Here is a 21,825-nt window from a genome sequence, read left to right on the forward strand (position 1 = left end):
TATGTGTTCTTTATATTTTAGTCTGTGTAATGTATTTTAAATTAAAATAAAAACTACTTTGACTTGTCAAAAGAAAATCTTAAAAACTGAATTTCACAAGGACATGTTCAACAAGTATTTTCTATAATAGAAACATCACAAGACCCCAGAGCATGAAGTGGTTAAACTGATAACCGCAGTCACATGATTGGCCGCTATGTGTACAGCACATCTCTGTACCATTCTATTTAATAAATGACAATGTTTGTGTAACATGTGAAATGGTGCTTACTGCATACTGGAAACCAATATCTGAAATTGTGCACTAGCCCAGACTTGGACTTTCTCCAGGCATCTATTACTTTACTCTCATTTTAGAAATATACTTAGAAATATACTTGCCTTATAATTTTATGTCTAGGAATTGGATGCATTGATGTACCTCTTTTACGGTGTATACATATATATATGTTTATTTCATGTGGAAGGTATAAAATATAGCTTATTCATTGTTTAGCTCTAAAAATAAACAATATTTATGTGTTGTCACATTTCCACACCTCTGGTTTTCTTCCATGTGAACAGTGGGTAACATCAATTCTGGCATTCATCAGCTTTCAAAATGTTTACAGTATGCCCAGCCAAAATTCCATTTATTTTGTTCTTCATGCTTGAACATTTTTTTTGTTGGTCAAATTCCAACAGACAGAAAGGCTAACCGTCTGCAAATGAAGCTTCGTGGGAAAGAGGTAAACTTTAATGACCCTTACTTTTTTGTGTCCCCTCCCATTTCTGTTTTGTAGTTTTCTGAGATTTGCTGTTGGACTGGCCCCTTCAGGGCCAATGGCGCTGAGAGCTGGCAGATTCCATAATCTGATGTCACAGAGCATGCTCCTTGCCAGTACATGGGAGGTTCACATCTGCAACTATCCTCAAACAAAAAAGTTTGTGTCCATTTGTGTTTGATTTTTTGTTAATAGTGGAAGAGTTTAGCTCTGTACATAATATTAGATTCTGCCCAACGATGCCAACGACTAGACCAATACAGACCGACCAGAGCGATCCCAAAAACGGCCAATATACACCGTACACACTACCCAAGAATCGTTTAGTTCCAAAAAATCCTTTCGGTTCCAAATCGTCTCATCTCCATAGGGGAATGTTAATCTTTTAGCAGACACTGGCTCAAGGTCTGTGCACACTGCACTTTCTGAACAATGCCAAAATGACGGAATTGACATAGCGTGTGCAGCACACGCTACATTGGAACAGATCATACAGGCTATAGACTGACCCCTGGTGCTGCGTACACACTACACGATTATCGGCCCTAACTGACAGATAAAGCCATGTCGGGCAGAGAACCATATACCCAGCTTAAGGATAGTTGTTTGTTTGCTACAGTTAATCCAAACAGCAATTTTTAACGCACTTTTTGAATACTTCTTTTAAATGAGTCTAAGAACACGAATTTGTATCCTTAACGTACAGAAAGTATTATGCACAAATTCTAAGGTAGTCTGAATTTAATGCTCTGCGAACACTTTATTACACAAAGTACATTCAGTTTCTGAAAATAGTGTTCTAAACAGTTTAACCATCTAAAAATAAAGACATCCCAATAACACCAAAACAAAAATTAAATAGAACTTTTTTATATATATATTTTTTTTTACACTTTTAATCATGTTTGGATGCAATACCATATTGTGAATTTAAAAAAATAGAGGAGATTTAGCAGCTTTGCATTTATGTGGCACACGTCTTTGTACTGCAATTAATGGCATGAAGATAAGTAAATTGGCAATTAAGGTGCTATTGGAAAAGCGGAGAAAGGCCATTAAACTATGAAAAAGTCCAAACAAACCAATAAACACTACGTAACTCTTATGACTCTAAGAAGCTTCCTAAAGTGACAACAAAAGGATCTCTGAATGTTCACATAAAGACTACAACAGCACTCATAAGGAAAAACAAATAAAACCATGACACTTGTACAGCCCACAGAGACTAGTACAATTACAATTAAATACACAATCTTAAACGTGCTAAAGGGCTAAGGGTTCAGTGGAAGCCGTTGTTTCAGGAGGAAGATACGGGTGCTGGTGGGATAGTGGGAGCTGAATACTCTTCTTCTGAATCGGAGCCGTCATCGTCATCCTTCTCTTGGTCACTTCCTTCTGTGCTAAGTCTGTCAAAGCCTTTCCGACTGTACCCTTTGTGGCTGGCAAAGAAGGTTCCTAGATTGAGGCCTCCGCTTCCTTTGCCTGAAAAAAGAATAATACATCAAAAATTCTTATTCCACAGCAATAGTGTGATGCATGAACAAGTATGTGTCACTTTCCATAAAGCCTGATTCAGAGTTTACGCTATTTGCAGCACAATGTGAAATTAAGATAATGCCGCAGGAGGTGTTTTGTGTCTACATAGACTACTCCTGCTGGCTTCTGTGATTTTCTGCTGCGTCCGAGAATCCCACCATTTTCTGGAACGCTGGCCATCGCTGCCCAATTCCCCGCTCCCAAATGGCTGCAGCATGTCAATCATGTTGCGGCTTAGGGGGCACTGTGACCGTCGTCGCAGACACTGATCTCCACTTGCGCAGTGCAGATCTTGCGTATGCACCAACTGGCGAACATCGGAGTTATGCACAAACCATCCAGTTTCCATATAACTCTGAATCAAGCCGATATTCAGGAAACAGGGCAACATAAACAATGAAAGTAGTCATGCCAAGTGCTGAGCTATTTTATTGCCACAACGTTGTCAGAACATCAAGTCATTAGGTTTCATATGTTTATTCAAGTTGGGCGGCAGCATCTCACAAACTCTAAGGTAAACCGAGGGTCATCAGCAACATTGCTTAATATGATGGGAACACATTTTAATTTATTCTTTGAACGTCAGCAACTCAATCTCAGATATAAGAGAAGTACAAAAATACACATAGTACAGTTTCACGCCATGAAGGTGACGGGCTTCACATTATCTGTCTTTATCAGCAACAAATAGCCACTTATCACACCCTGCAAATAGATTTTAGTAAAACTATCAAATGGAAAATAATAATAAAAAAACTACAAATTAACTTTAATTAAAGGGGGCAATCAGAAATCCGTACATAACTCACTATTTACCATTTTCTAATAAAGGCAAATTACCATGTAAATCTCTACTTTTTAAAATATAAAATAATAATAATTAAAAAACACAGCACACATGCTGGAAAGCACAGATCTCTCTCTCCACTGTAAGGTATAGAACATGTGGGATCAACTAAAAATCCATTTAGCAACCTGCTGTGGAAATTAAAATTAAACTGGTTTTCAAACCCTCATGATTGATTCAGAGGAAACCAGTCTCGTGCTTCAGCTAATAAAGGTCTTAAGTTGCTCTTTTTTTGTATACGCAAGTACAGAGCTTTCTTATTCATTTCAATTTGGGTTTCTGCATGGAGCACAAATGCTGGAAACCCCAATGAAATAATGGGTTTAAATGAATGAGAACATCTGCAAGATTTTTAAAACATCACAGAGAGAAGAACTTTTTTTTAAATTAGTCGAAACCATCCCAATTCACTTGATTTAGGAAGAATACTATATAATAGTAAGTTTGGCCAATTAAATCAGTATTTTATTATTGCAAATATTACTGATTTTACAATGCTGAAGGGGTGGGTAACAATCTTTCCATTTATTTGTGTCTTTCTTTGTACTTCATGCGAGTGGAGAACAAAACAGGACACACAAAAATCAGCTTTGCATTTATTTCATGCTTAATTTTCATACAATGAGGGGTATTCAAAATGAAAGGTTAACTTCCCTGGCGAAGTTGACGTTTCATATCAGAGTTTTTTTCTGCGTAAAGGTATGGTGCGCACTCCCGCTTATCCCCGTATTCAAAATAAAATTAACGAAAACGGGAAACTCCGAAGTTGGATTTGCGTAAAGTTACGAATTTTTCCTTAAAATAATTGTAAGACCATGGGGGAACACTATGGGTACCCCCGTTTCAGCCTTTAATTGAAAGTCGGGGATTTAAATAGCCGCAGCAGGTGTTTTTTTCCCGACATTGAAGAAGTGATGCAGAAGAGCACTTAGGTTATTTTTTTCGTTTTTTTTAAGTAGTCCCATCAAATTTGGGGTACATGAAAATGGGTACTAGCATATTTTGGTGTCCCTAAAGTAATTTTTTTTAAATTCTGCATTTGTGCACCTGCCGCTATAAATCTATTCTAGAAAACACCTGCCGCATACTTGCAGAATATCCCTGAACCTATTTCCCTATTGTTTAACAATTTTTTCCCATTTTTTTTTTTTGCACCCCAATTTTTAAATTAATATTTTTGGGTGTCCCTATTTTTTTTTAAACTTTTTTTGACACAGTTCTTTTTTAAATGTCAATCTCAGGGGTGCAGGCTATTTTTTTTAAGCCTGCACCCCTAAACCCCAATTCTGCACTTTTTTTCGACACCTATTCAATGGTGAAAAGTTATCAAAGACTTTTCCAAACTGCAATAAGTCTTTGAAATTGAATACGGTGTAAAACTAAAACAAGTGATATTAACGCAAAAACGTTAAAAAGTGCGATATTAACGCAAAAAACTATGTTATCGCTCCCATATTGAATACCCCTAAAAGACTTCATGGGGAATGCTAGTGGCTGACGGAAGCACAGAATTGATTTTAATTCTGATAAGTGACATGAAATCGTCTGAGAACACTCAGCAATAAGGACACAAAAATAAGAGTGATAAAACAGGCTGGAATGGAGGTAATGGAAATAAGTCCAGCAACTAGAGCCATCAATTGTGTAACAATGAGGGGATTACATGCATGTATTGCTTATAGCAGAAAGACGCAGGGAAACCACCTGACTGACAGGCTGCAGTGTTTGGGAGGTGGAGTGGGGGCTTTCCCCCGGCAGCGTTCCCAGATTCGGGGGCGTGCCGTCCCGGTTTTCTGAGAGGGACGAGGTCAGGGTCCGCGCTGGTGGACGCAGATTTCCTGGTTTCACAAGCTTCCAGGACCCGGTCAGACTGCGGTAGGCTTCAGCTTCAGCTGGTTGCGATGATGATCCCAGGCTGAGACCACGGTCGCAGCGCTGGGATCGCAGATGCAGCAAGGAGGTGTCTGTTTCCTACAGAAACTTCCTGCTGCATTTGCAATTGAGATGGATGGAATTGTACAGCTGCTTGTGTGCAACTCTGAGATTCCATTTATCCTAAATCAGGCCCAGAGACAGAAATGAACTGTAGCAAAATGCTGCAAGTGAGTGTCTGCGAATTAAGGAAATCAGCGGCAGCTGCGTCACAAGACGCAGTCACATCAGCGTGCCACTCTGAATCAGTCACTTACATCAGCTTTCCCTGCAACAGTCATTTTGGCAGCAAAGTACATAATTTATCAGGAGACTGTATAAGCTAGGCATGAAGTGTCACACACACGTAAATACTATGTGTATATAATTAAGTTATATGCTGGACCAAGGGAACATTAGATTTATTATAATGGAATGCATGTGTTAGCCTGCCAAAAAGGTAGTCTGGACCTCAACCATAAGACCAAGTGAGCATTGTTTAACTAAGCACTGGGGTTTTCCACTCTAAATATGCATTTTTATGTTGTGAGCACCATATAGCAAATAAAATTCAAAAAGAAAAAAAAAAAATAACACATTTCCCGATTTCTTCCCAAAGCTAATTTTCCAATTCAACACAACCCAATGTATCACCTAAGTCTTACACATCTCAATACTGCATGGATATACTATATGGGGGCTATTCAGGACTGTTCCCTACATAGAATCTACATCACCAGGCTCCACACAAACTACTGTCATCACACATGTATATAGATGAGGTACAACAGGGTCTTTACATAAATACAGATTGCATTTGAATGCCAATGTTAAAGGTCTATGGTACTGAATTAAGTGGAACAAATAAGATGCACACCTCTCAGTTTTCCCAGGATCCCTCCAGATGATGGTTCGGATTTGTGCTCGCCTTCACCTGGAAAAAGTACCAAAACATTGGCTGCTCTTAAGCCATTTTTGAATATGGTGATGGCTATAAAATGGTATTATGTGGTGTATGAGAATGTACTTTTATGCACGATGACCTGATAAAAAGGAATCTGCCATATTTTCATGATACAGAAAGGTTTGCGGTAAGACTATTCAGTATAACATACCCCCATATATTCTGCCTTTCCTCCAGCGAATGAATATTGCAATGGCAACAAGGGCCACTACTGGAATTATTATCAGTGTGATAATGAGAATGAATGAGACTCCAACGCTGCTTTTCTCAACAAGAGTCTGCTTCTCCTGTCCATGGTGCTCTTCTGTGACCGTGGTATTAGGTTTGGGCCTGCTTCTTACATGTGTTTCCAAGATTTCAGTCTCTATAGAACATAAAAACACTGTCACTACATAATAAACAAACTACACAGCGCTCTGAACGAAATGTATCATAATTACAAGGAATACGGGTGTATTATCTGACTTATTATCTGACTGAAGGCTTTAGTCTACAAAATGAAGAGACATTTTAAATCAAATGGGTATTTTTAAAAAACATCTAAGTTTTTGCTGTGAAAAGTTCACCAGTCAAAGGATCTGGTCATCCATCTGCTGGGCATTTACTTACTGAAGAGAATAGAGATGGGCAAAATGGTTGCTTCAATAAACTTTCCCCTAAGTGCATGACTACAGAAAAAATGATATACCCGTTATTTCTTCAACCTCGATGCCAGCCTTTTTCACAGATCGATGCTCAGCTTCTAAAAACAAAAAGGGGAGATTCAAAATGAATATAAAGTATTAGATTTTGTACTAAACTACAATACTAAGACAATACCAAACAGGGCCGGCTCAGGGCATGTTCTACCAGTGTGGTCGAACAGGGACCCCACCCATAGAGGGCTCACCCCTCCCAATTTCAGCGTGACAGTCCCACTTTTCGGGCACTGTCCCGCTGTTCCACCCGTGGGCTGAAGTGTTCTACGGGTGGTCGGGAGGTTTGGCACCCCCACCGCCGCAGCTGTGCCGGACCCCGGAGAAGCTGAATGGATACTATGCGCGGCATCCATTCAGTGCAGGGAGAGGGCTGGGCTCACCCCCAGCCTGATGTTACATGGGAGGCATGCCCCAAATAATGGCATTTTAGAGGTGTGACCTATGTTAATTAGGACACACCACTTTAGGTCACTCACGGCTTCGCCGCGTGCAGGGACAACAAGCTCCTACTGGAGCCGGCCCTGATACCAAACACAGATTGTCAGCTCTAATTGTTAGATAAGTGCACCAGAGACATGCAACTGGGTCTGGGTCACAGTCCCCACAACCCACCCCAAATTCTCTAGCTTGCAGAGCGCCAAACAACGCGACATAACCATTTTTTTCTATTACAGGATTTTATTTGGTAGTACAGCAAAATCTGATTGGTTCGTTATTTCGGTCTGGATTTACATAAAAGAAAACACAATTTTAGATGACTGTTTCAGTAGTGTAACATGGCAGTCTTTCACATCAAGGCCTGTATTCAATTTGGTGAGAAAAGCCGGAATCCACGGAAAAGTATCGCCGTAATCAATTTGAAAGACTTTCCACCTAGGCGGAAAGTCAATGCAATGTAATAGGCGGAAAAGTTTCACCTATGAATAGCAGGCGGAAAAAAGTGCAGAATTGGGGTTTTGGGGTGCAACGTTGCGGGAACCCCTGTGCAACCTTCAGACAGCCCCCTAAAGGAACCCCCCCCCCCCCCCAAAAAAAATCACTTTAATTTTGGGGGTGAAAAAAAAGATGTTGGGGGACAAAGTTAAAAAAACTAGCGAACTACACTTTGGGGGGGGAGGGTCCCCAAGTATGCCCATGTGATTTTTTCAATGCAGGTGCTTGCGGCAGGTGGATTTTTCACGATTTTTTCAACTTAACTTTAGCAGCTTATGCTGACCCCCATTGTCAAGTACCCCAAATTTGCTGGGATAAGTTATTTTCTGCAAAAATAGTTTTCTGCACCACTTATACAAAAATGCTATTTAGCATCAATTGAGTCCGTTTAAAAACACCAAATTCCTTCAGCAAACCAAATTGGGGGTAACCATAGCTAACCCCTATGTCAGAGCATCTTTTGGGGGTGTCAAGCTGATTTCCCCAAATCTGACAGTACTTTCCGCTCGTTTAAGTTTCGCCAGGTCCCGCTTTTGCGTATTTTAGAATTGAATACGGGGATACGCGGGCACGCGCGCAATACTTTTCCGCCTACAAAACACGTGATGTAGGCGAAAAGTCTGGGAGGCGGAAAAGTATCGCGGGTCCGCTCAAATTGAATATGGCTCCAAGTGTTAACACTCAAGATTCTAGACCACTTAACATACACAAGAGGGTGTACAACTTACTTTCTGAAGGTGAGAACTTCCACACAGTATTGGCATGTGCGTCTCCAACATAAACAGCTCCATCTTCTGATGCGACAATATCATGAGGCATATCAAAGCTCTGAGAAAAATTCCAAAACACAAATCACCAAACTGAGCTTAAATTATACTCGCCAACATTTATATTCTCCCCTCCCGGAGGGTATATGCAGCTGAAGGGGACAGGGCTCTTCTTTTCATTAGGATCTGACCAGTTGTGACACGATGCAGCAAATTGCGAACCTATGAAGAGGAGTACGAGCCAAAATTATGCAATTCTCATAGAATGGCATCATATAGGCCCACCCTATCCTTGTGCCACCACAATTTGCAACATCATGATCCCAGGCCTGCCTATATCAATAGGGCATGGATGAGTCTCCCGGACTTATGCAAGAATGGCTTGACGCCAAGCCAAATCTCTCTCAATTATGTTCTCACATATCCCTTCCAATTGGCTATCTTGTCATGTATCAGATAGCTAGCAAATAAATTGCCATACAAAACAATATAACAAAATATATTGTACACAAGATATTCTCAGATTCTCATGACAACCAGTCTCAGTGTTGGACTGGCCCCAAGGTGAACCGGTGACATCCCCCATGGGCCCCACTGCCTGAGTGCCCCAGCCCCTCCTCTAGGGGTTAGTAACTTGGTGGGGCAGGATTATGGATGGATTGTGCTTGGTTTGTTTGCATGAAAACTACAATAAGATTAACTCTTCTGTCAATCAAAGTGGGTGGTCTTGAGACAGCCATCCCATCTTTATAAAGGTGCACTGTTCTTTGCATGTCCTCTCTAATGGTTGGCCAAATCTCTCTGTGGTGGCTGGCCACACCCATTAAGCTTCTGCCCCTAGCACTGCATCCCTGGTGGGGCCTTCATGCCCAAGTCCAACACTGCTCTGTCTCTCCTACTTTATCCTTCCTGTGAGCAGAGAACTGCAGCACCCCATGCATAAGTGAAAGATAAGGGAACCACAGTACCTTTCTAATTGGCACAAAGGTGTCTACAATTTCACCACTAGAATAGTTCATCACAAAGCCTTGCAAGGGCTCTGAGTCCTTAAAGTACGGTTTGCCATTTACAGCATATAATGTTCCACCTGAAATAAAAATTGGAGAGGTTACAACAGTCATTATTCCAGATGTATAACGAATAAAAGCATTAAGTTCAATGCAACTTTATTATTAACTCATTTCAGTTATTTGAAGTTGTTGGCCATCTTCATAATTGTTAACAGGAAACACTTCCAATATTTTAGAATTAAGTGGATATTGGGCAAGATGTTATAAAAGTAGTGTGTCCAAGTAATAGCAAATCTACATATAGATGGAACAGTGGAGCAAAGTAAACACAGTGTAAACAGAATACAACTTAATATGTCAGACAGAAACCTAAATAGTGTAAAACTTTTAAGGGCCCCATACATCTACTGTGCAATCCGGCGATTCCCTGATCAGATCGATACTGCCGATGGGAAATGCCAACCATGATCAGATTTTGATTGTGATCGGCAAACCAGTGAAATCCAACATGTTGGATTTCACAGATGCCCCGACCCCGACGTCTGGAGATCGGGGAATTGCAGCAACCTGTTGCTAGTGTATTGGGGCCTTCAGCGAATAAATTATACTACTACTTTGTCTCTTAACAGCGAACGCGGTACACAACTTCATATATCTCTTTGTAGAAAAACAAAACTAAAAAAATATATTTTAGGGTTATAGGTGTGTTTTTATTTAAAACTGTGAATGCGCCTTCTAAAGCTATGTACACACTATACAGATCCATCATACAATATATCGCTCCGACACGGATCTGAACGATTTTTCGGCACCCATCGTATAGTGTGTACGCCCGATTCATCGTTAACGACAATCGTTCATCGCATCATCCCATCTGCTGTTCTGCACAGCAGATAGGGCGATGCAGTGAATGACGCGGTACTGTTAAAAGCAGCATGTAACGATAGATCGCAACGTCATACACCGGATCGTGCAGTGTATACGGCACGTGCGATGTATCGTTACACCGCATCGCACAGTCACTAGGTCGCACCATTGCATTGTGTACCCAGCTTTAGACTCTCCTTTTAACTAGGCAATATCAATTAAAAAATTGACATTAACGCAAGAGATATACAAGTAGGTGATATATATGGTGTAAAACTGCTCACTTTTTTGACTTTTATGTTTTTGATCCTTACCAGCAAAGTTGATTCCCATTAGTTCTGCTCATGTATTATTAGATGTACTATTACAGTATATACAAAATATTGGTATACTTTCTGCACATGAAAGGACGATCCAAGTACACTAAATGTAGGGGAGCAGCTTTAACCTACCAGTGCTGCGTCTGACTTTTCTTCTGACAGAGGAGAGCGATACCAGCACACTAAGGATCTCTGGTCTGTGTAAATAATCGCCGTCAGTGAACACTGCTGCCTGTACATATTGCCGGCCACACATGGACATGACAGAGGAGGACAAGTCTGTTCTTTTGTGTCCTCATCAGTCTTGCACTAGATGAACAAGCAGCATTTTTGTCATAGTGGCTGCAATGTGCTGGCATCACTCCCTCGTCTGCCTGAAACAAGGAACATAGCAGGGGCGGACTACACTATCCATGCAAGCTTACTAACATAATCAATCCAATTATGTGCATTGCAATTTACACAGTGATTTGTAAAAGGTTGCTACAAACATTACCTGGTACATAGGAGACAGCAAAGACTTCTCTACCAAATGCTTGGTGTTTGATCTGTTTGACAAAACGCCCCGTTTCTGCATTAAAACATTGAATTCTCCCATTTTCCCTGTCAGCCACACACAACTGCCCTTGATCAGGGACCATTGTCAGGCTGTGTGGAATACGAAACTGGCCGGGTTTAGCATCTCCTGATGAGGAATCTGAAAAAGAGCTTTATTGTATGAGATGCTTCAGAAATCCGTCATGGGAATCCCTAAATAGGGACTAGCGGCCGTTACTGTGCAGTAATGAAAGTATTGACAAAGAATACCCCACTCCAGCACTGGTACTTACCTTCTCCCCACTGCATGATCAGCATCCCATGGGGGGAAAACTGCATGATCCTGCTGTTACAGTAACCATCAGACACAAAGAAGTTTCCGGTTATGGGATCCACAGCAACGTCGGTTGGTTGGCAGAAATGGTTCCTGTCACTGCCTGGCTGAAATGCTTTACCCAGAGTTAGAAGAGGTGACCCACGAGGGCCCAACTTGAAAACCTTTAATGACAATAAAATAGGGTTCATACAGTTTCTGGGAGAGCACGGGCCATCAGGTCTAACATCTGAATGGACACTGTAATCAGCTCTAATCCAGAAGGTCAATTAACATTCATCAGAAAACCCCAAATACTGTGTCATGGCATAATGCCCAAATGTCTGCTGACAGCCAACTAATAAGCATAAGGAAATAAATATACATGAAAATTTTATATGCACATTAAAAATTTAATATGTTTGTTACTAATAAAACAATATCTCCACTACTATACTGAGGGACAGATATTACTAGAAGAATGGCCATGTCTGGGTTACAATTTACAACAACATTATATGAATGGCCATTGGTGGATTAACCCTCAATGGTTACCATTGATGGTACCATTGGTTTTTTAACCCTGATGGTATGAAACCATTGACAGAGGAACCATTAATGGTTACACCCACCGATGGTCTCCCCTCCTCTATTACCTGGCCAATCAGAAGTGGGGGCGGAGCTAGGCTCCGTTTCACGGCACCAAGTGGGAAAAAACAAAAACATCAGGGGGCTCTGTACCATCGATGGCAGAGAAGCATTGAATCTTCGCCATCAATGGCAAAGCCATCTACCATCTGTGATTAACCATCGACGGCCATCACCGCAACATTGTTAAAGAAACTGTATATATTATACATGTAGTTCTTGTAAAAAAATACAGTGTTTATTTTGCCAACCACCAGTTAGAATTGGTAGATCCACAATAGTTACAGAGTCACAAGTTGTTAACCTATGTCCTAGATCACAAGTGAAACCAATATATATATCATAGCTGTGTGACACATTTCATCAAAGTTTTGCAGTTGCTTTCATAATGCTTAAACTTAGTGTCACCCAGCAATCAGAATACCCATGCTTTAACCACGCTCTAATTACCATACATAGCGAATACACATTCCTGTGCTTCGTACAGTTACCATAATGTAGAAAAATGTGCATTGGGACATATGGGGGCATATCCAATTGGGTGCAAGGTTTTGCCTACAAAAATTCTGCAGACTTCGCGACCAAATTTGGATTACCACGGGTATGCGTCCCGAAACCCGCGGTATCCAATTTTCACTCGATGCTGTGTGTGGGAAGCAGGTGCAGGGTTAGGGTAGGTCCGGGGAGCGGGTGCAGGGTGAGCGGTAGGTAGGGTGTGGAGGGAGTGGGTGCAGGGCTAGTTGTACCTATCCTGTGCCCGGTCCATGGAAGCTGTATGCGACGCTGGAGAACAGAGGGAGGAGGAGGACAGCGCTGCAGAAGGTGAGCAATGAAGGACTAATTAAGCTACTTCCAATTGCTCAAATAGTCATTAGGGGGGATGTCCAAAGGGTCCAGAGCAAGTGCTGACAATTTTTCCTTAAAATATGGATTTTAGGAAAGTTGGACGTATTCTGGAGCTACTAAAAAAAAAACTTGAACACTTAAAAAAAATGAAATGCCTGTCCCAATTGAATACCAAAAATCTTGCGGGAAAAACTCGCACCTAATTGGATATGCCCATAGAGTTCAGCACAGTAACTAAATAAAAAAATATTTACCACCACTAACACCACTGAGTCTTATGAAGCATTGGTAGGGCCAAGTCTATGGGGTAAATGTAATAGTATACGAACTGCAGGCATTGGTGGGTTCCAGGAGAGATTGCCCAATGGTGGTTTTGCCTTTTAAATGATTGCTACTTTAAAACATTGTAGTGAAAAAAATTTATATAACACCGCACAGACTCCACTCGATAACCACCTTGAAAATACAAAATGCATAGATATTCTATCTTAATACTTCATGTATCAAGGAGGTGTGCTACCTACTACCATTGATTATGGATGCAACAAAAGATGAAAAAGGGGTAGTATAAAGGTGCACTAGTTGAGTAATTTGTAATAAATTCCTAAAAATTTACTTTTATTAATTATATTAAAATGTTATATAATCCCTCTGAAGATTTGTATTAAAAATAAAAGTATTAAAAATAAAGATCAAAGAAAGAATTAAGAATTAAAATGATACGCCAAGGGTCGTGTCACTTGTTTGGGCAGATTCTCCTGTCTACAAGTCAATATTTATATCTGCAGACAGAGTTTATGCGTTTGTGTTGTTCTGAATGTACTTTAAAACATTGGGCAGGGAACCCGCCGGTGCCCGCAGTTTGCAGGCTATTATATTTACCCCAATGAATTTAATAATGTGTCCATGAGCATACAGTACCTGGTGAAGAGCAACATCAGTGACCCAAAAGTTGCCATCTCTATCCATTGTTAACCCATGGGGCAAATAAAACCTGCAAATAATCATCCAACAAAAATACAGTTAGTAATAAAGATGAATAAGGTAATCAAAGGATATCAATGCTCCTTACTTATTTATTACTAGACATGGGTAAATAATGTATCTAGTTTTGATAGTTCATAAAAAATCAGTTTAGAATTCCAAATAACTGCAAATTCCAAGACAACAAACAAAATAATAATGAAAATTTAGAAAAAAGAAAAGTAAATAAAGAAACAAGCAAAATAAACTGAAATGACTACACAAAGCACCAGACAAAGGGGGAAGTTTGGAAGATATACTCGGTCTGCATACACACACTCCTACAGAGATACAGTAATAGGCAACACTAGCTACCTGCCTGTCACTCTACCATTATACAGCTTCATACAAAACACCTACAAAACAGGGTGATTCTGCACAGGAAAAAAAGAAAAACATGTATACAAACAATAAATGAATTCTAATTCTAGCATGAAGCAGTAACAAAAAAGTTTGTGTTGCTCCCAGAGTAAAAGCAAGCAGTCCCTGCCCTGTGCTTTGGCGACCTAGGCACTTGCTTAGGGCGACTGAGCTCCAGAGGAGTGCCCAAGGGCAGGCTGGGTTTCCAGGCTCAGCATCCAGGAGCAGCAGGCCACCTTCCAGAACCAGCAGCCGTAGTAATGTCTCCCGTGGCTCAGACTTCTCCAGCATGTCATATTTCAGCTGGGCTGGGAGGCAGATCAAAGTAGGATCTGTGAATCTGGAGATCCTCGGGATGGAAGCTGCTGCCGGGAGAGTGCGAAGGAGGAGAGGCACACAGTGCCTGAGGTAGCCCAGGGATACCATTACGACCATCAAGGAGAGATGGGACCATAAGGAGCCAGCCCTCCCTGCTTTCAAGCAACCCATTGACACTATACTCTGGTACCTTACTGCTGCCATCCCCAGTGGTGATCCCACAACTCCCCTGTTCTACCAGCACCTCTTCGGCCACCGTGCTCTCAGTGCCTACCTGGGGCTGCATGAGCCCCAGCACCCGCCTCTGCCCAATGACCTGATGCTGGAAAGGTTCTCCTCCATCTCTGACTTCCAGACCCTCTTTGATCAGGGGTAGCCGTGTAGTGGGGGAGAACAAGGCTCTGCACTATATCCAAACCTGTGCCAGGCAGCAAGGGGCCATCCATCTGCTACCAGGGAGAGTGGCTACTGGGAAGACAGCCAAGGACTGGAAGCAGAGAATCAGGCAGAGTAGCCAGGGGGATGGGGAACTCTCTGCAAAGTTAGAGTAAAGTCTGCTAGTAACTTCCAGCCCCTGCTGTGCATGTCCCCAGTGCAGTCACTGTATATCCATCATCAGTACTGTGCTAAAGAGCGTAAAAATCAAACATCCTACATCAGGTGTAACCCAAAATCTTGCTTAGGGCACTAAATTTTGCAATGTCGGCCCTGATGTCAACAACAATAGGAAAAGGAAAGAAGACTCTTTTTGAGAGGCACTTTTCAATAAATATTGTATTACTTAAAACATAACTTATGAATTCATATTAAAAATAGAAAAATAGTAAATTAATTATATCCTGCATTTTCATTAAGTTATATGTTTGTGTGCTTTTACATGTTTAAGAAAGTACTTATTTTTTATTTTTAATATGATTGTATAATTCCATTAATAAAAAAGAATACCATTGTAAAATATAACATTTCTTACTCTGTTAATTTATAAATAACAACCATTCAAATAATGCCCCAACTGCCAGTGAATATCAGATCTGTCACGGTGTTTAATTACAATACACTCAGAAATTCTGCTGTTAATGTTCATCAAATGGAAAACAAAGAATTGTATAAAACAGGTTTCAGGGCTCCAAGCACAATATTCCTTCCATTCTGCAGTACAGGTTGAGTCTCCCATATCCAAATATTCCGAAATACGGAATATTTTTAGCATGACTAAGATAGTGAAACCTTAGCTTTTTGATTGCTCAATGTACACAAACTTTGTTTAAGGCACAAAATTATTAAAAATAAAGTATAAAATGTCCTATAGGCTGTGTGTTTAAGGTGTATATGACACATAAATTAATTTCAAGTATGTACACAAACTTTGTTTGAGCCACATAATTATTGGAAATATTGTATAAAATTACCTGCAGGCTGTGTGTATAAGGTGTATATAGCACATAAATGCATTCTGTGTTTAGATTTGGGCCCTATGCCTAAAAAAATTCAATATGGTATGCAATTATTCCAAAATACGGAATATTCCGATATCCAAAATACCCCTGGTCCCAAGCATTTTGGATATGGGAGACTCAACCAGTATTTTCAGGAAGGTGAATAGCTGGACAGGAAAGCATATAGCATGAATGGCTGTACGGCTGTGTGAAGTATAGCATAGCTTTCATCAAATAACTTTCGGAGCAAACTGACTGGGTTCTTCTAAAGACTTCCAGGCACTGCATTCTTTGTACCGATTATACGCTTATGCCTTTGTGCAAAAATAGGTCTAGTGCGAAGTGCCAAATTAAAGACAGTGCTACAAGTCTGCAGTTTGAAACAGAAGGTTCATAATACATATGTGTCCTCATACACCTAGCCACAATATGCCAATACAGCGCGAGACTCAGCGCGACTGAGCTGCTCGGAAAAATGTTTCGTACCATTTTTTACTTTCAATTTTGCATCTTATTCGCATCACAGACCCATCGAAACTCCATTTAAAGTGTACTATAGACTCTGTGCTGTGACTTGAACCACACGGGCATTAGAGTTAAACGCGTACAAAGTCGCAGATGAAGCACAACGGAACTTGACGTGAGAAAAAGTCGCAGTCACTCCATTGTAGTACTTTGTGCGCAGATTGAGACTCAGTCACACACTGATGTACAACTGTCACACATGAAACCGATCAGTGCAATCTCGCTAAATCTTTTGGTCGCTTCCAGTTGTTGCACATTTTGAGCAAAAAAAGATATTCAACGTGGCGAGTCGCCTGGGACCTGGCGGGCCAAAGAAGGGATGTTTGGCGTGACGGAAGCCACGGTGTAGGAGGATTCTGAGTAAAATTGTACAGGTTATGGGCATAGGATCTCACCTGGTTTATCAGATAATCACCACTGCGGCTACAGGCATAGGATCTCACCTGGTTTGTCAGATAATTACCACTGCGGCTACGGGCATAGGATGTCACCTGGTTTATCAGATAATTACCACTGCGGCTACGGGCAGCACTTTGTCACGGCGCAGTTTAAAAAACCAGACCACGGTAAACCATCTAGACTGAAGGACCGACACACTATTGGGGAGACGTGTACCTCCAAAATCACTGGATCCTTCGGCTCATGAACACGGTTATTTTTCTGGATTGTTTCAAGTGCTGTTCTTTACCATACAGCCAATTCTCCTAAGTATCCGTTATGGAACATTTATTTCAATTTCATTCCATGCAGCTTCGTATTAACTTCTATATTGGGAGTTATTAGCAAACCAAGGCTTTTTAAATTTGTATTTATTAATTTTATTAGTATTATTTATTAATTATTATTATATTATATATCAACTTTTTAGATATATACAAGGAATCGGTATGATTTACTGGCGGACGGAATGCTGGCGGTTATAAGACTGACAGCGGCATTCCGATGGTGAAGATCCCGACAGGGGCCTTTAAGTAACCTAACCCTCCCCCGTTGGTGCCTAACCCTAACCCCCCCTCCCCGGCCCAGCCCTAACCCGCATACTTACCTTTGGAATACTGGCGGACGGGATGCAGACGTCGGTATCTTGATCCCTTCGGGATGCCGGTGTCGGCATTCTGACAGGCGTCAGGATTCCGGAGTCGATATCCTGACGTCCGGCATCTTCACTGGATCCCATACACATAAATATTTGGTTAACTTATTAATTGCTACCCACCAGCGCAGTGATAAATTGTGTGTATACTGGTGTGGTAATGCCAACACACTGATTGGTGTAGTTACACAAGGAGATTAATGTCGCTCTGCGCAGTTCCTTCTCTTTCCTGAAGTAAATTCACTAAAACGGACACAATGAAGACTATGCATAGAACTATTCCCAGGCTGAACTGCGTCAGATTTCAGGACGTCTGCTATAGGAGGAGACAGTTTTTCAAGATGAACGATCGAACTTTCATAACCACCATAAAATGAAGGACGATCACACTTACAGATTTCTGCCTGTTGCTTGCAGGATAGCAGAGCTATTGGGATTGACTACGAGTATAGTGCTTTCCTCAATCGCTCCAATTCCTCTTTGTTGATAGACAAAATACCTGTCAAATGAACTGAACACACAGTATTTACTTATTAATGGGAAAGGCAAATAATATAAACAATATCTCACATTTTACTAAAGATTAAATTGACAGTGACATATGTCCCAATAGAAGTGTAAAAGGAAAATATTGAGGATTATACAAGGCAGGCCCGTATTTACATATTTTACCACCTTTGCCCATTTTTTTCGGTGCTACCCCATAAATTGCTCTCCCCAGTTCTTGCCTCACTGCCTCCTATGTGTAGAACATAAACTGTAGTAATAAAATAATAATGTTCCCATGGTTTAATTTCATAACGTATATTGAATGATTAACGCATTTAAAAATTAGCAAAAAGCAAAATGTGTAGAATGATATCCTACTTCCTTGCCATCTGAGGAGAGGGCTTGTGTAGCCTTCAACAAACCCAGGCCAGCAGGGAGCAAATGTAAGAGAAGTAGCCTCATGTTCATGACCAATTTTTTTTTACTGTTGCAGCTCTACATTTAAACACCAGAGGGCGAACAAGTCACAATTATGAAAAACAATGGCCAAACCAAGCTTATTTAGTAGAAAGGACTATGGACCGGATTCAGCAAGGAACGCAATATAGCGTGCACACGCAGTTTTACTACAAATTTATGCTTAATCCATAGCGATCGCAATGCCGCTGTATCACTACATAAGGACGCCCACTTCACCTATACGCACATCCGTAATGTTTAGCAAGACTGCGAAATCATCAATACAATCGAGCACCATCGAAGCGTCACACACAGTTAAGGCAGGGCAGACCTTACGCAGGAATGGTTTTATTCAAGCTGCATATAGTATCGCAGTGGCTAATATAGGCACGCTCCTGAAACGCACTGGCACGCCTGCATTCGGCCGACACCCCCCCACGTCACAACCGCAAAACTGCACTTCCTGTCAATCACTCTGCGTAGTTACTGTGATCGCAGTCCCGATCGCTGTGGCTGGTTTGCGCACTGCGATGCATACACAGAGCACATCAATCGATCAATTGTGTGCGTATAAGCTGCGTTCCTTGCTGAATCAGGCCCTATAGCCACTAAAACTCGTGTAATGATCCACACTTTTGGGCCCAAACACATTGGAACATGCTGATGACAGACCAGTAAGATCATTTACTCAGACATTTTGATTTACTGCCAGATGAACAACCATATATTTGCCAAACTTTGATTAAACTTTGAGGTATCACTTCAAAAACATGGTAGATAAATGGTGACATTAGCCAGTTTTTCATAAATACATAAAGGTGGCTATTCCAGTAGAGGTGCTGCAAGCTCCTGATAGACGTTAGAGGTTTCAGCTTGGCAGATTCTCAGTATAAAGGGCCTGATACAGAGGTGAACATAATGCTGATGCTTGTGGAGTTGAGCGATTATTTTTCCCCTGCACATGTGTCCTGATGGGTTCCTGCCGAAGGTCACAGTGAGGCTTTGGATGCAGAGTGGTTGGCAGTGTGTGTTTATGGGAGGTAACGAGGGGGTGGCTAATCAAACGCAGATGTGTCACAACCATTTCATTGGTACGTCACCGCCAGCGACGGAGTCCTTGTAAGCAGTTGAACCACAATCAACAACAGCCATAAATTGTAACATGGATGCGTCATACACATTTTCAGTATTAGCAAATATTCTAATATCAGGAATTGCGTCCAGCTCTAACTGACCCCTTTATGAAGAAGACTGCTTGTTCTATGTAAGTAAATTGATGCCAATACTCCATGGAAGAATGATACACTGTATGTATGTCTAAATGTTTTACTGAACATTTATCATTTTACAGTTACATTTCACTTACTTTTCATCCCAAATGTGGTCACCTCTGTGAAAAATAACCAAATTGTTGTTGGGGTCCAATGCTAAACCCGACACCTGTCCCACTTTCAGGTTCACCCCGGGCCAATCAGTGACTTCTTCTAAGTGGAAATCTAAAGGCAAAAGACAACAACGAATGAACGTGAAGAGAGATCACCTAAAACACACAATGTACAGTATCATTACACCGTAATACACTACATAGTCTGCTATTATACAATTTATACAATTTATTTCCTCTACGTCCAAAAGTGCCCCAGTGCCGGGATAGCTTGCAAATTTTTCTGGCATCGTTCTCTATTAACAAAAATATCAGGCTAAATGAATTACATGATAAGCAGCATAGGGTAATCCGTTAGCCCAATGCCCATTTACAGCGCCCCATGATTATATCATCTGCTTAGACCTGACTACACCTATTACAAGTAGGTGTTCAGGGACAGGTGCAAAGAGCAGATGGTGGTGACGGTCCCTAGCAGTGAACTCCTTGTGATTGGCTGTTTAGGAATTTTCCACTAACGCTTAATGGTGATTTCTTCATCACTTGAACTTATATTAGTACTTTTGTATTAGAATTTAAAAAATATATATATTTTATTGTACATGAGATCAAATTAGGATCATATTTATAACAGGTGCAGTGTGTGCGGTGGTGCACACAGGCCCATGGGTCCAGGGGGGCCCGCACCGCACATTCTGCACCCATACTTTTTTTATTCATACTTACCTCTCTGATGTCGCGTGGAGTAGCGCTGCTGAAAAGCGCCTGGAAAATGGACGCCGTGGTCATTTTCCCGCCGGAGTGCCCGGAGTCTACTGCTGCTGTCAGTTAGCTGACGGCAGCCGGCGAGAGAGGAGGGGGCCCCTGGCTCAAATCATTGTTAATGACAAGAAAAATATTGTAACACTATTTTCAGCCAAGTCTTATTTATGTATCAATATAATCATGAGTGTGAGAGGACAGAGGGACCTATCTTTCTTATGCTGGGTATACACTGTCAGATGAAATGTCTCACAGCCTGAAACCCATCAGATATCATGGCCATACACTGAGATATCTCGCAGTGTATGACCACACAATATCTGGGTTCCTCCCCTGGGGAGGGGGCATTTCCTCGTTTCTCCCCTGTGGAGGAACAGGAGAATTGTGTATGCTGCCCGATGCGGCCAACTTGCAGCTCACAAATTATTGGATGTCTGACATGCCAGACGATTCCAGAACGATGATTTGTGGTCGGTCGCGGCTACACGCTATGCGATTATTAGCCCAATCTGACGATTATCAGCCGATCAGATGGATAAATGTATAGCAATGTATGCCTGGAAGTACATGCATCACTAATATACATTTAAATTTTTTTATGGGCCTTTCTATGCATATAAATGTTCTTTCTTGCAGGAATCTGAATAGCTCATAAGGCATCCGATTCAAAGTATGGGACAACTGTCTGTCTCTCTCTCTATACACCCTCTGGCTCTCACTGATATAAGTCTTCCCCCATATGGGTGCAATAGAAGATTCAGTGTCAAAGTGAATACCCCACATTCAGGGAGCAACACCACAATCTACCAAGCTCCCCACAAGCAGAGCCCAAATCTGCACTGTATGCACCTCCTTGTGTATACGCCATATGTCCTCACAACAGCATTGTAGCATTGTACTGCATTTTGTAGTTTTGTAAATGATCCTTAGTCCTATATGATTGATGGGCTTACACTGTCATATAACTATATGTCATAACTATATGGGAAGGATATACACCTAGATAAACCTTCCA

At 41.2% G+C, this 21,825-nt stretch overlaps 1 protein-coding gene across 6 annotated transcripts in view; it reads right to left on the bottom strand.

The window, feature by feature from the left end:
* Window positions 1–1,504: 1,504 nt before the first annotated feature.
* PAM (peptidylglycine alpha-amidating monooxygenase) overlaps window positions 1,505–21,825 on the bottom strand; it is a 154,125-nt gene continuing 133,804 nt past the window's right edge. For 4 of the 6 annotated variants that reach the window (XM_088444652.1, XM_088444651.1, XM_088444650.1 and 1 more), the window contains 11 exons: window positions 20,031–20,160; window positions 18,111–18,227; window positions 13,883–13,955; window positions 11,448–11,652; window positions 11,114–11,314; window positions 9,389–9,507; window positions 8,382–8,481; window positions 6,711–6,764; window positions 6,174–6,386; window positions 5,936–5,992; window positions 1,505–2,246 (listed from right to left, as the gene is read on the bottom strand). In XM_088444652.1, coding sequence (XP_088300778.1) covers window positions 2,062–2,246; window positions 5,936–5,992; window positions 6,174–6,386; window positions 6,711–6,764; window positions 8,382–8,481; window positions 9,389–9,507; window positions 11,114–11,314; window positions 11,448–11,652; window positions 13,883–13,955; window positions 18,111–18,227; window positions 20,031–20,160 — 1,454 coding nt within the window. In that variant the 3' untranslated portion in view covers window positions 1,505–2,061. The remainder of the gene's footprint in view (window positions 2,247–5,935; window positions 5,993–6,173; window positions 6,387–6,710; window positions 6,765–8,381; window positions 8,482–9,388; window positions 9,508–11,113; window positions 11,315–11,447; window positions 11,653–13,882; window positions 13,956–18,110; window positions 18,228–20,030; window positions 20,161–21,825) is intronic. The other 2 variants (XM_088444653.1, XM_088444655.1) reach the window with 1 other exon arrangement.

This window comes from Taudactylus pleione, unplaced genomic scaffold, assembly GCF_031769625.1.
Source record: "Taudactylus pleione unplaced genomic scaffold, aTauple2 ptg000370l, whole genome shotgun sequence".
Lineage (NCBI taxonomy): Eukaryota > Metazoa > Chordata > Amphibia > Anura > Myobatrachidae > Taudactylus > Taudactylus pleione.